We start from the raw sequence: 13,536 nt of genomic DNA on the forward strand, positions 1-13,536 counted from the left end.
AAAATCCTATATTGACCTTTGGGAACAGAGCCTTCAGCCATTAAACCACAGAAAAGCAAGTGTGGATGCACAGAAACATCCAAACCTCAGAAGGAAGACCCAGAGAGCTGAATGGCCCAGCCTACTCTTAGCATGAATCTGAACTGCTATGAACATGTTAATTTTCCAGCTATGATTTAAAGGTGCATTATCCTTACCCCATCTATCACCTCCATCTTTCTACTGAGATGTTTACCTCCAGCCAGCCCACAGTGCTGACTTCCAGGTTACCATCCATTCAAGTTAAGATCCTTTCTAACATGTCACCCATGATGTTTAAACCAATCATTCACATCCACAAAGTTTATATAGCTACCTATGTCAAAATACTACTCCAAACTCTCCTGAGGCATAATTCCACAAAACTTCTCCACAATAGCCTACTAATGCCCTCCAATGCCTGCTCTTGCCAAGACAATATAACCTCTTTAGTTTTCTACTCTTGAGGTGTTATGTGAGCAACTGTGAGCCTTACTTTTGCATTTAGAGCCAAGTTTTCATTGCATATTATTAGAGCAGGTACCATTCTCCACGTCTAGGCTGTATGTAGGACCCTTCTAGACAATGGCTGTAAGAAAATTACAAAGAAATTTAAAATACAGCTCGTGAATGTATTCCACAAAAGAACAGATCTTTCCTTTTGTAGAAAACTTTTATTTGTGATGTCACTTGCAAAAAAAAAAAAGATCTTTCTTTTGGTTTTACTGAATTTTTATATGATCATGACCTTAAAAAACCACTTAAGAGATTTCCACTGTGACCATTTAACTCCACCTTATGGCATCATGCTTTGAAATAACTGTACATGCAAGTCTGTGAGTCATAAGTGGCTGCAATTATCTTCCTTTAGAACGATTAGAAAATGCCATCTTACATTTCCCATCACTACACAATATTAGGCCTGGGTTTATTTGCCAAAGTAAGAGTTAGCAATATAGAACTCCATGTCTGTTGAAAATGTAATAATGGGGAACTTACCTCTACTAGTGCTTGGAGCTCCGATCACCCAATTTAAGGCCCTTGCCAGGCTGCAGCACAGTTGTCTTCTGTTGCGGCCACCTTCCATTCTCATTGCAAAAGGGAGAACAGTGTCTCTGTCTGAAGTTGTATGGAGATACTGCTGCAGCACACACATAGGCACAGAGAAGGGAAGCGCTACTGGGTCTCACAAATCACATGAATTGAAGCGAACAGTTACAGTGTTTGTCAAACAGTCAATGATACCAGCATCATTTCTGCTCAGATTATTAGGCAGGGGGAGCAGCAGCCTGTTGGTGAAAGGCTGCAGACAGCACAGATGTAGCACAATGAGAGAAAGATTTCTGGGGGGAGCAGATTAGGGAGCATTCCAGCATGAGACAAACACACCACCGGCCACAGGAGCATGCAAGTGCCTACAGCAACTCAAGAGTCTACAACAGCACAGATGGCTTGTAGTGACCGACCACCAAGAACACAGTTCTCTTTCTGCACTGCTCTCAGGTTCGTTTCCAACCACCACAGATTCTGGAAAGTCCTAATTCTGCTCTGGAGTTTAACCCTGTGAGGAACAGTGATTTCTAAAACAAGCCACAAGAAGCTGCACCTTGGTCAAGGTCTGTACTTGCTGCTCCTGCTCTGCAATCAGCATCCCCTTTGTCCGCGTTCCGATGGGACCACTGCACTTGGTGCACAACTCCAAAGTAAGGAGCCCCCGTTTTAATGCACAACTCTGAAGTAAGGAGCCCCTGTTTTAATGCACAACTCCGAAGTAAGGAGCCCGTTTTAATGCACAACTCCTAAGTAAGAAGCCCCTGTTCTACTGCACAACTCCGAAGTTGGAAGCCACTACTTTAATTCAGCGAGCTACCACCCACAGGCAGCTCTCACTGGCGGCAGTAGCTCTGAGGGCTGAGCTCTCCCTCACGCTGCTACGCTAATACGCCAGGCGCATAAGCCCCGAAGCACAGCAAAGCACACACTCATGGGCAAATCCCTTTTCCTTCTTACTGTTTTAAGCACAGCCACAAGTTTTCTGTCAGCCAGGGCGAGTTTGACCGCCTCGGGCCGGGCGCGGGGCTCGCCGTGAAGAGGCGCTCGCTCCCCCCGGACGAGGCCGCACCGCCATGGCGCTGAGCGACCCCTCGCACCGCTGCACACGGGTCTCTCCTCACGACACGGCTCGCTCCGCGCTAGCTGGACTGTGCTCTGGTACCGCCGCTGAGGCGCCGCTTCCCGCCCGCTGCGGGCTCAGGCGGCGGGCGCTGGGCGGGCTCCCGGGCCTCCCGTGAGGTACGGCTCGGGCCGCGGGTCAGCGGAGGAAGCCCTTCCTCAGGCCATGGGGTGAGCTGTCACTGGTGACCTACCACGAGGTGAGAGCTCAAGTGTCCCGGTTGGAGGTGTTTCCCACCCGGGGGGGCTTTCAGCAGGAGCCTGGCCGCTCAGCGCTAACACTTAATCCACTGACTCCCGTCTGGCTGCTGGAGGTGACAGGAAGCTCCAGGGCTGGCCGCTCGGAGGGTACCAGCTCCCTCCATCAGCAACTCAGCCGCTGGTCACTTCTCCATTTCCTTAACAGCTTTTCAACAACTGAGATTATTTTCTTGAAGGAAATGCTTGAGGACTAGAAAAACCCTGATTGTATAAAGCATGCCATGAAAAGGGGTAGGTGCAAACCCCATTATATCTGTCAGTCACCTGTGCAAGGCTGGAAAGTGAAATCCCTTCTCTGTAGCCGCAGGGATTTTGCACTGCATTAATAATTGTATATAGCACTTGGGCAGTATCCTTGAGGAATCTGCAGTACCATGGCTTCAAATCACACGATGACTTGTAGCCCGATCCCATTCTCCTGTTCAATCCCAGCTGGGACAGCCAACGTGGACACAAACCTAAGAATCTGTGTATAGGGCTTAAGTTAGATTTTGCTTTGTTTTCAAATGAGTTGATAAATGTTGTTAGCATTTACTAACATTTGACCTGAGAAGTTCATTGCCCTCCAATGTGTGTAAAATGGGCAACAACTAAACAAGCAGCAACAATAATGTTTGGCTTTCTGTCCATCCGTCCCCCTAATAACCACACGAAAAGGTTACTTTGTCTGAAAGAAAGAGTTTTATTTTGTGCATTTCAGAAATAAGTGAATAATGACATCTAAAATCAGGTGTTGCTGTGCTAGGCAGACACATGTAAAACTTGTCTTTCCATTTACATGACAACACGCAGCATGGAAGGATACCTGATTTCACCTGAATTCAAGTTAATAATCTCCGAGTAAATCAAGAGCTATTAACTACGAACACTGGAAACAGTCAAAATTATTTCAACTGAGAGGAAGAGAAGACGGATGTGTCATTACCATATAGATCAAGAAACACCAACTGGAACACATGGATTCACAGTTCTTACCGAGTTACTTAGCTTATTTCTAAAACACATTTTAGTGATTATAACTTTGCATTACTGAGTTTCTGAGTGTGTAATATAAATGATACTAATGAATGAAAATACAGTTCAGGATCAGTCAACATGTCAGCTATTTTTAGGTGATAATGGTTTAGGTATAGAGTTCATCTAGATGAATACGAGCCCATGAGTGTTAGATGTAACACTGCTTTCTTCCCTCTTCATTTTTAAACTGTCTCAACACAGTGTTGAGTAGCTTTGTGATAAACACCACCACCCAAAAAATCCCCCAACAGTTACAACCTCAAATCTTACTTCTGTTGCTACTTAACAGCAAAGTCAATCACTAGGATACGTATTTTTTCCTATTTAACTATGCTCAACAAACCAGTGCAGAAGCAACATTATAAATGGGCATGTTGAGAAGTTCCATAACACGTACTTTGGTGTACACAGTGGTGATTTAGCTTTAAAATTGTACTAGTGAATGGGAAAAAAAACCCTAGCAGTGACAAATATGCAGTCTCTATCACCAGTGCAGTTTGCAAAGCAGTGGAAGGTCATCTGGAATAACATAGGAAGGCTTTGATGATTAATTTAACATTTCTTTTTCCAACACTGAAAGAGGGCTATTGCCAATGTACACAATTTAAAATATTTTTCAAAAGCCCTCAGTAGCTCTTCCAATTTTAAAATGGTTTCATCAAGTCAGAATGATTTTTCCTGCCATATTGTTCCTGCTTTCTAAGCCATAGGAGCTATAAAAACATACCTTCAAATAACAAATGAGAAAAAATAACGAGAAAAACAGTAAAAAGCTAGTGATACACCTCAACATCATCAAGAATTTTGGAAGGTTCAGTAAATGGTGAAAAATATTTTATACGCCTCTTCCACAATACAAAAGTAAATCTGTGGCTGACCTTTCAGTAATGCTTTCAAACAAATGACATCTCTCGTGCACTGTGCTGAGAAATATAAGCTTTCCAACCCATGCACTGCAGCACTCAAACTGAGGTGTAATACAGGCCCTGCCTATTCAATTCAGAAGGGACTTCAAATGTTTCCTAGCCTTTCAAAGTCTAAATACAGCCACTTCTTACAATTCATCTACCTTCAGCCTGTTAACTGGCCCTTAAGTATATCTACCTGTAACACATCTCCCAGAACAAGACAGCACACTTGCACTGTACTTAGCGTATAGAAACTTTAAAATATGGATATAGTGAGAACTTGACATGTGTTATTAGTGCATTTTAATTACATCCTGTGTCTATTTTTTCAGCTTGTGCTGTCTAACATTAAGAAATGCCATTAACAGTTTTGCTGTCCCTCCCTTGTGATGTAGGAAGTGTTGTCATCTTCGCTCTGTCTCCTTATTATACTAAGATGGAAAACTCACAGAATCACAGAATATCAACAGGGAGTTGAAAATTACCAGCTGTGCTCCTGTCAAACACCCTTCCATGTGGGAACACTGAAATGAACTCCGTTAGGGCATATAGGCATCCAAATCTGGCAGAACATGGTTTACATCATGTTCACTGGTGCCGTTCCCAAGCAACAGTACATAGAGGTAGGATGCTTTTTCTTATTGGTGTAATTTCAAAAGGCCTAGAAACATTCTGTTCTCTGGTAGCCTACTGCTAAACTTTCTTCTCACTACTGTTGTGTTTCCACCTGCTTCAACAGAGCTAGGATCTTCCTAAGAATAAAGGGCCAAGGTGACTATATCACTTCCATAAATTAAGCAATTGAACACATTGACTTCTGTATCCTTGGCCTCCATCAACATGTGTTGTATGGGCACATACACGCTTCTTATGAATTCCCCATGGGGAAAGCCAGGTTTAAATGAAGGTTTCCTGCATGGCCCACAGTATTTTAAATAAATGGAAAAATGGAGCAGTGTGGGATATTGCCTTATTCTTGCTCAAGTTAACTTTCAAAGTAGTTTAGAAGTTTTGAAAATTTTTTATACAACTTAAAAGGTTGGTTTATTACAGCATTTGTAAATTTTATTTCTGGGGCTGCTTAATGGAGTGTTCAATTGAACACATAAAAAACATCCTGTAATATAGTTCGAGAGACAACAAGTTATGCCTTCATTAATGTATAGTGCCACATCACAAACCGTACAAAACTCAAAGGTGTACGATAGTGTATGCCCCTTTAAGCATGCATTTGCAAAACAGCCATTTACTCTTTATGAGACAACAAAACCAGAGCTGTGCTACTCATTTTTAGCTCAGCAAAGAGCTCCCTTTGTTACATTAAGATTTTGATTCAAAAAGTCTAAAAAGAACAAAGCTACTTTTAAGTTTGTGCATATGCTTAAACTTGCTCCTGAAGTAAAAGTTTCTGCATTAAGTGTGCACTGCAGTTTTGTTTGATTGTCGTGGCCTGATTTTCAAATACACCACCCAAGCCCCACACAGTTAGAGGCAAGGGAGCTGCTGGCATTCAGCATCTTTGAAAGTCAGGACACAGCTTCACTGGTTGTGCAGAACAGGACATTTCCCTGCAGTATAAGCCAAGTGTTCATTTATGCCCAATAATAAGACCACAGAAGTTTGATCAAAATCAATGAACTTTTACAGGTCATAAAGGATTTCAAGGATAACCCCAATAGACCAGGCCTGACTTTCACAGCTGAAAGGGCAATACTGTCCATTTTCATTGGTCAACTCTGGAAGCCCCTTCCAGGATGATCTGATAAAAGAAAAAAAAAAAACAAACAAGTACTCTTGTTAGATTATACATTGAAATTAATAGAACATTTCGGTTTAAAATCATTCAGAAAGTTACCTAGTAGGGATTGAAAACCATGACTAAAGGTCTGTTGTCCTACAGGCAGTCTGTACTTTAATAACTGTGATGTAGTGATTTTTCCTGCAGCTGGGAATTGTGGTTTTTGCGGGTGCCTCTTCTTCAAAGTAGATTCTCTGCTACTAGTAATATCTGAACTTACACTGCTGTCATGCTGCTCCTCTTTGTCATTCAGGTAGTTATGCAGTTGGAAGAACAGGAATGATATTTGAGATAACTGAATGGTATCAAGCCACACTTGAAAGTGGATTATGGTGGATTATTTGGTACTACTACAAAACAAGACACTGGGACAAGACACTATGTAGTCCAAAAAGTTGCTTAACAAAACCCTTTTATCATGACCAGTTCTACTGAGTTACTTTTATGCATGTCTGAAGTACTGCAGAACAGATTGTATGGAAGAGATATCAAGGGCAAGATCTTTGTGTGTTTGTTTTCATTTGTCTCAAATCCTTAAGAATTAAAAATATAACAGAAAAAGGGAAAAAAAACAGTGCGGGGTTGGTGGTTTGGTTTGAGGGAGAAGTCAAAATGCAAAGGTAATTCTGCCCTCTCAAAATATCAAGAGTATTAAGATTCTGAAATACTAATTTCCTCATTTCTAACATAAGAAGTCCTAACTATGCTTTGCAGCAGCTTATCTGAAACACAAGTTTCACCTCAACATGAGGAAGAACTTCTTTATGTGAGGGTGTCAGAGCCCTGGCACAGGCTGCCCAGGGGGTTGTGGAGTCTCCCTTCTCCCTCTCTGGAGCCATTTCAAACCCACCTGGACGCATTCCTGTGTGCCCTGCTCTAGGTGGCCCTGCCTTGGCAGGGGTTGGACTGGATGATCTCCAGAGGGCCCTTCCAGCACCCATGGTTCTGTCTGATCTGCCCCAATTTTATCTGTCACTACCAGCCCCTTCATGATTTTGTTTTGCAAGTTGTTTGGAAATATGTTTTATTTTAAAAAACAACTCACCAACTTTTTTTGTGAAATTAACTTTTTGTATGACACTAGATCCTAATTTTTAGATAAGGTTTATTTCACCCAGTCTTTACATGGGTGTTAGTAATTTTGCAGTCACTAAGAAGCACTAGAGCTCAGCTGTACTTAAAACCTGACTTGATATCTGCAATAGCACTTACAGCAGTGAACCTTCTATGTAGAAAACAGATGCTGTTGATATTATAGATGTGTATAGATGCAATTGGATAGTGGATATCAGTAGGCTGACTGAACACTTGGAATCTGTATTAGTTGGTGTCTTACCTTTCAAGGTGAACATAGTGTCGAGAAAGAACATTCTTAGTCATAACTACAGTTTTTGCATAGATCTCTGGACCAAGCAGCTTGGAAAAGTGCAGTTTGGCACGAAGAAAATAGCCAATTGGCCACAGCCATTCCTAAGCAAAGAACAAACAGAGACAATTAGAGCTGTCAGTTTGAAATGGTAACAGCACTTCTTCTAAAGCTGAAGAAACTGGCTCTTACAGGTCCTTGGTGATAATTAAAACCTCTGGCTACATTATAGTTGTCGTTGTCAAGAGCATTATCATACACTCCACAGTAAACCATATCACTGCAAGGAAGAAAAAAGAAATTATACAAAGCCTTAAGAATAACGATACATAAAAATGGAATGCAGAAGTGGCCCAAAAATTTGTTATATTTTTTTTACATTTAAGGATGGGTAACGTAGGGAGTTCTCTGCCAGGTTCTGTGTTTTGTGTGACAACGGAATTCCAAATACAGTTTAAACTTGTAGGAAAACAGTTAAAGTCTTGGAATGACTTCAGATTAATAATTTTACCCTTGTATGTTTAACTCAAACTGTAGTGCTGTTCACTGTATCATATGTAAGTATGTATCAAGATACAAGTTCAACACATCTCTTATGACACCAAATTTGACTAGCTTACTGTGTGGCATCCAAAACCACAGGTGGCTGTCTACAGGAATAACATCAATTTCATGGGTTTTTAGAACATTAAAAGAATTGTTCTGGAAACATTTATTGGAGCCTTATTTCACAGGTATATACGAAATAAGAAATACTACGCCCATGTGTCAAATAATCACAACTGTCATGTTCTACAATGAACATTTATTTCTACAATACTTACTCTGGATCTAAGGTTAAGAAATAAGAAATACTACCCCCATGTGTCAAGTAATTCCCACTGTCACATTCTATAATGAACACTTATCTCTACTATACTTACTCTGGATCTAAGGTTTTCATGCCTAATGGACCAAGCAGCTTTTCCTCTGCTATCTGCAGAGCTTTCCAAGCTCTCTCAGGTGTGAATAACTCAGGGGCCTAATCAAATAATAAACATTTAATGAGTAAACTCTATGCGTGCACACATGTAAGACTGCGCATACAAATGTAGAAGAACACAAAAAGCTCCAGTTTTATACTACTGAATCAACTTCTGGAACCTACAGGTCAGAGTAAGCAAGAAGACAGAAGACATCAATGCTTTCCGGCATTTAAAATAAGAATTAACTTGCCAAGTATTATTGCTGAAGCTCTTCACAAACCCGATAAAGACAAACAACCCATGGTTTTTAGCCAATCTGACAGGAAAAGCAGCCTCCCAGATCTAACCTAAAGAGACATTCTGAATACAGCAAACACTCCAAATTCATCCTAGCTATACCCTGGACAGCAGGTTCATTTAGGCAAGTCTAGCCAAGGATGTATTTCTTAGGACATACTCCAAGATGGACCAATATTAAAAGCATGGAAAAGCTTTCAAAGTTATTCTAAGCAATATAATGCCAAGCAAATGGACCTTACCAGGCAAGCTTAGCTCAATAATAAAGAGAATTTCAAGTGCAAATGCTTCCCCCCCCACTGCTCCTCACTTACCACAACCATGGCTATTGTAAAGTTTGGCCTGAGTTGGTAATCACACCACGGACTTGAAGCTCCGTAGCTGTCCTTATAAATGCCACGTTTGTGAACGAGATTGGGATGTTTCTCATTAGGATCTGCTGGGTTCTCAGAGACAAAGAAGAGCCTTTCAAAGTGCTCTTGGATTTTTCTGTTCCATTCATCATATGTGATGGTCTCCTCCCTTCCTGCAAGATGTTACATACAGGGGTTACTTTGTGAGAACAGCCACAGTGGTAACACCAGCAGTGTATGTATGTGTGTGTCTGGTTTTTACTGTTTTGCTTACTGAAGTTTTACATAAGATATCCTAACACAAGAAAGGCCATAGTAGCATTGCAAAGAGTTACTATCTAGAAGTTGAATTCTACTGCAGATGAACTCCAACACATGCACCACTTTTTTACACAGCTAGCTAGAGCAAACAGTGTGGGGTACTGTGATCTACAGTAAATAGTAAATTAACTTTAAAATCTATACTTAACAGTGCAGCATGGTAACATGTCAGCTCTTTTATAGTCCTTGGTATACATATTCGTGCTCTTTTGGACACTTCAAAGACAGTCTCAAAACATTAGGATAAGCAGCACTTAAAAGCTTTCTTTTCATATATTTTCTATATAGTTTTAAAATAAATTCAACAGCAGAGGAATGAAATTTAAACCCAGTTACGTGAGATTAGAAAAAACAGGGAATGTCCACAAATCAAACTGAATGTAAAGAAGCTGCTTACAACTCTGGGACAAAAAAGGTAAGGCAACTCCTATAAATAATATTTCTACATCTACAGATTATAACATTGCTGTGCACTGAAATCTAAGCTGTCTTGCTCTGGCTGTGTATTTGAAGAAATCCTGAGATGACAGGTAAGTTCATGACCTAAGAATCTGTTGTGTCTAGGACTGACAGGAAAACACATTCATATTTTCTAAAAGAGAATAAAAGAACCAGTAAGCTAACTGCTGTCCAATATTCTCCTTCACTGGAGGGTAAGAAAGCTTTACAGGGCATGTATATTCACTTGGGCTAGGTAAGCTCAAAGTAACTCTGTAACAGAGCAGCATCCCTCTGAAACATATGGGACAGCTAAAGATATTGATGTAAAAATTCAGAGGAAATGGTGTTCTGTGTTGTGAATATTGGGACAGAAAGAGTGTCTTGGACATTTTACTTGGCATCCTTGTAAAGAGTGATGCAGTCATTGTAACATACACTAATCCCATCACTTGCATCCATTTTGAGAAATGTTATTAGACTCAAGAATCCTTTGGAACCCACACCTTGATATATGGAATAAAATACTTGAAATAGAGCAGACTGTCAACTCAATCATTTTTCTTTTTTTAGTAACAAAAGATATTAAATCATACAAGTTTCTTTCCCAAGTTTTCCCCCCTTTTTCCCTTACGCCTTCCTGAGTAGTCTGATAATCATCCCTGATGCTATATGGCCATGACTGCACCATTCTGGTTATTTTGATACTCCAGTAAGGCAAGTATGAGATGTGCTTGTTTTTACCGTGTCTTTTTACAGTGACTCCATGGAATGGAAACACATTTTTCCCAGATAATTCCAGCAACCAGCGAACAGCTGACTTGCACAAGCCAACAATTTCCACAGCAGAGCCATCTCTAAAGTAATGATACAAAAAAGTGCAAGAATTACTTTAATGGCCTCTCAAAGCAATAGGTAACTGAAAAAAATATATCCGTATCTTATTTAGACACTTCATTTTCCCCGATTCTTCTGCTATTCCCCCATTTCTCCTATGTGAGCATCCCAAAGTTCTACAGTATTGCAGTATTACGTGAATTGCAGTGATTTGTGAATAACAGCTCCATCATCACCACTATTCATCATTTCCTAAACTGCAGTCAGACCTTTCCCACCTATGAAATAAGACTGAAAATGAGTTCTTAGACACTCCAGTCTCTCCTTGCAAGGCAGCTACTCCATCCCTTTGAGCCTTCACTGCCCTTCTCCATACCACCTTTATCATGCCCTTCCTGAGAGCAGCACTACACAGAACACTCAAGATAACAAGTGTATCTCTCAGGTACAAAGTTCCACCAAGAGGCAGAATAATGCCCTCTGTCTTGTTCTAAAAACCTTTACTGATGACACCCAGTGTTACTGGGTTTTATCAGCTTTTTTGGCTGCTGCTCAACACTAAGACATGATTTCAGAAAGCCAGCAATTGATTTCCATCCTGTGTGGTAGCTCAGTTCTGACAGCACTGTATAGGCATGGTTTAGACTATTTTTGCCCTAAATGCAAACTTCATCTTAACTCCATCCACACTGAAGCTTATCTGCCACTTTAAAGAATGCTCAGTTTTATGTGGCACTTTTGAGTTTCATGAAGGGCCAAAAATAAAAGACCCAAGCTGGGTCAATTTACTTTTGTTTAGATCAGTAGGATTCTAACTGATGAAGAAACTATGGAGGAAAGGGTGGAAAACAGGTGAGGTTTTCTACCAGCTAAGAGCAAGGAAACAAGCTTGATTGCAAACTGCCCAAGAGATACTTTTTTTTTAATCATATCCAGCTAATTTGAACAGATTTAAGATAATTTCATACCAGTGACTAAGAACATGTGGTTAAGAACATGAAAAAAACAGATCATCCTCAAGCAAGTTGGTCCTCTGCTGTTAAAACTGTGTTCAACACATTGCTTCTCTGCTTATCTTAATGCACTTTGGTAACTTGGGTAATGCTTCTACTGTATTAGATTACTCAAGTAAAAAATGAAGAATTAAAATAAGCACTAAATGCACTTCTTGGACTTGCCTTTTTTGTCAGATGATATTCAAATAATCACCATGTGCATAGATCTCGTATTGTATTGAATTTTACTGCCTGCTTGATGCAAAATTTCTCTCCAGCAGCATCAGTGATTTAGCCTCTTTAGGGGCAGTTCCCTCAATATCCCCCAGTTCTCAATTCAATTGCCTAACTTGTCTTCTTCCAATTCTCACCCACAGATGGCAATAGTACAGCATCAGTTTCAGATCCAAAGTCAAGCAAGGATGCCTGCAGCAATTTGTGAACACAGAATTAAGAGCTTGTTTTTAACATGTTTCATCCCAACTTCAAGAATTTAGATAGAATCATAGAATCCAATACTGGTTTGGACTGGAAATAACCCCCCTGCCATGGGTCTTGAACATTGCCAGGGATGGGGCAGCCACAGCTTCTCTGGACACCCTGTGCCAGCACCTCAGCACCCTCACAGGGAAGAGCTTCTGCCTTAGATCTAACCTGAACTTCCCCTGTTTCAGTCTGATTCCATCACCCCTTGTCCTATCGCTGCAGTCCCTGATGAATGTGTCCCACTTTAACTGCATAGTTACCGTTTGGCCACTAACTTTTTGTAACTGTGCTTGGTAATCCACATGCTCTGTCAGTTGACTGCTATGTGCTCTTTCATAACTTTGAAACCATCACCCCTTGTCCTGTTGCTACAGACCCTGATGAAGAGCCCCTTCATCGCATGGTAGGTATTTTTGAATTGTAAATAGCAAGTACTCAAATGATACAATTATCAACAGGTATCTCTTCTAGTATGCCTAAATAACAAAATACTGCTAATACTACTTGTACACAGTTTTTCCTAAACTACATTTTACTACTTGAATTCCAAAGCCAACTCTTAGCAGGGAGCGAAGACCATGCTAGAAGCTGAGGGCTGCATCTGCTAAGAACACACCTTTCATTTTACTTCAAATGAACAAAAAAAGAAAAAAAAAGCATGAACATTTTAGTAGGCACAAACTGTTAGAATATTTGAGAGACCACCTCTCAGATGTGTTAATGGAAGGCACAGTAGGCCTCGAGCTGTGCCAGCGGAGGAACAACTCCTTCCCCACAGGGTGCTCAGGCATTGGAACAGGCTGCCCAGGGCAGGGCTGGAGTCACCGTCCCTGCAAGTGTTCACACACTGTGGAGACGAGGCCCTCAGTGCCATGGATTAGTGGTGGCCTTGGCAGTGCTGGGAATGGTTGAACTGGATGACCTTAAAGGTCTTGTCCAACCCAGTGTATTCTATGATTCTGCAGGAGAACTGAAGTTTAAAACTCCCCTCCGTTCAAAGATCCTCCCCTTCCCAGCCTGGATTTCACACCTTGGAGTAGCTGGAATTCCTTTGTTGCGAGCTCTGTCGCTCTCTCCCATTTTATCCATCCAAGTGCCACAATTGAAACGGTTCCCTCCAAAGACAAAGCCAGTTTCATGGTCAACCCCTGCAGTTACATTAAAACCTGCCAAGAAAGAGTATCACATGTGAAGTCATTTTTTAAGCAAAACAAACCCCCAACTTCTCCCCTCTTCCCCACGCCAAACCTTCTAAATAAACCAAACCCTCCTCCAAACAACAGATCTGAGGTGGGTTTCTGAAG

The 13,536-nt window shown here is 41.1% G+C and overlaps 2 protein-coding genes across 3 annotated transcripts in view; both read right to left on the reverse strand.

Annotated features, from left to right (window-relative positions):
* The window catches only part of LOC133270220 (putative defense protein 3), a 39,737-nt gene extending 37,591 nt beyond the window's left edge, over nucleotides 1-2,146 (reverse strand). Inside the window, exon 1 of the mRNA XM_061455247.1 lies at nucleotides 2,141-2,146. Coding sequence (XP_061311231.1) covers nucleotides 2,141-2,146 — 6 coding nt within the window. The remainder of the gene's footprint in view (nucleotides 1-2,140) is intronic.
* Nucleotides 2,147-3,113: 967 nt separating this feature from the next.
* Nucleotides 3,114-13,536, reverse strand: part of AGL (amylo-alpha-1, 6-glucosidase, 4-alpha-glucanotransferase) — a 38,827-nt gene continuing 28,404 nt past the window's right edge. For both annotated transcript variants that reach the window (XM_061461539.1, XM_061461548.1), the window contains exons 28-34: nucleotides 13,263-13,398; nucleotides 10,659-10,771; nucleotides 9,117-9,328; nucleotides 8,464-8,561; nucleotides 7,733-7,820; nucleotides 7,511-7,644; nucleotides 3,114-6,135 (exon numbers count right to left, since the gene is read on the reverse strand). In XM_061461539.1, coding sequence (XP_061317523.1) covers nucleotides 6,018-6,135; nucleotides 7,511-7,644; nucleotides 7,733-7,820; nucleotides 8,464-8,561; nucleotides 9,117-9,328; nucleotides 10,659-10,771; nucleotides 13,263-13,398 — 899 coding nt within the window. In that variant the 3' untranslated portion in view covers nucleotides 3,114-6,017. The remainder of the gene's footprint in view (nucleotides 6,136-7,510; nucleotides 7,645-7,732; nucleotides 7,821-8,463; nucleotides 8,562-9,116; nucleotides 9,329-10,658; nucleotides 10,772-13,262; nucleotides 13,399-13,536) is intronic.

Source organism: Pezoporus flaviventris, unplaced genomic scaffold, assembly GCF_033815535.1.
Source record: "Pezoporus flaviventris isolate CSIRO_AGI_PZ_B2104156 unplaced genomic scaffold, CSIRO_AGI_Pfla_v1 ptg000001l, whole genome shotgun sequence".
NCBI classification, from domain to species: Eukaryota; Metazoa; Chordata; class Aves; order Psittaciformes; family Psittacidae; genus Pezoporus; species Pezoporus flaviventris.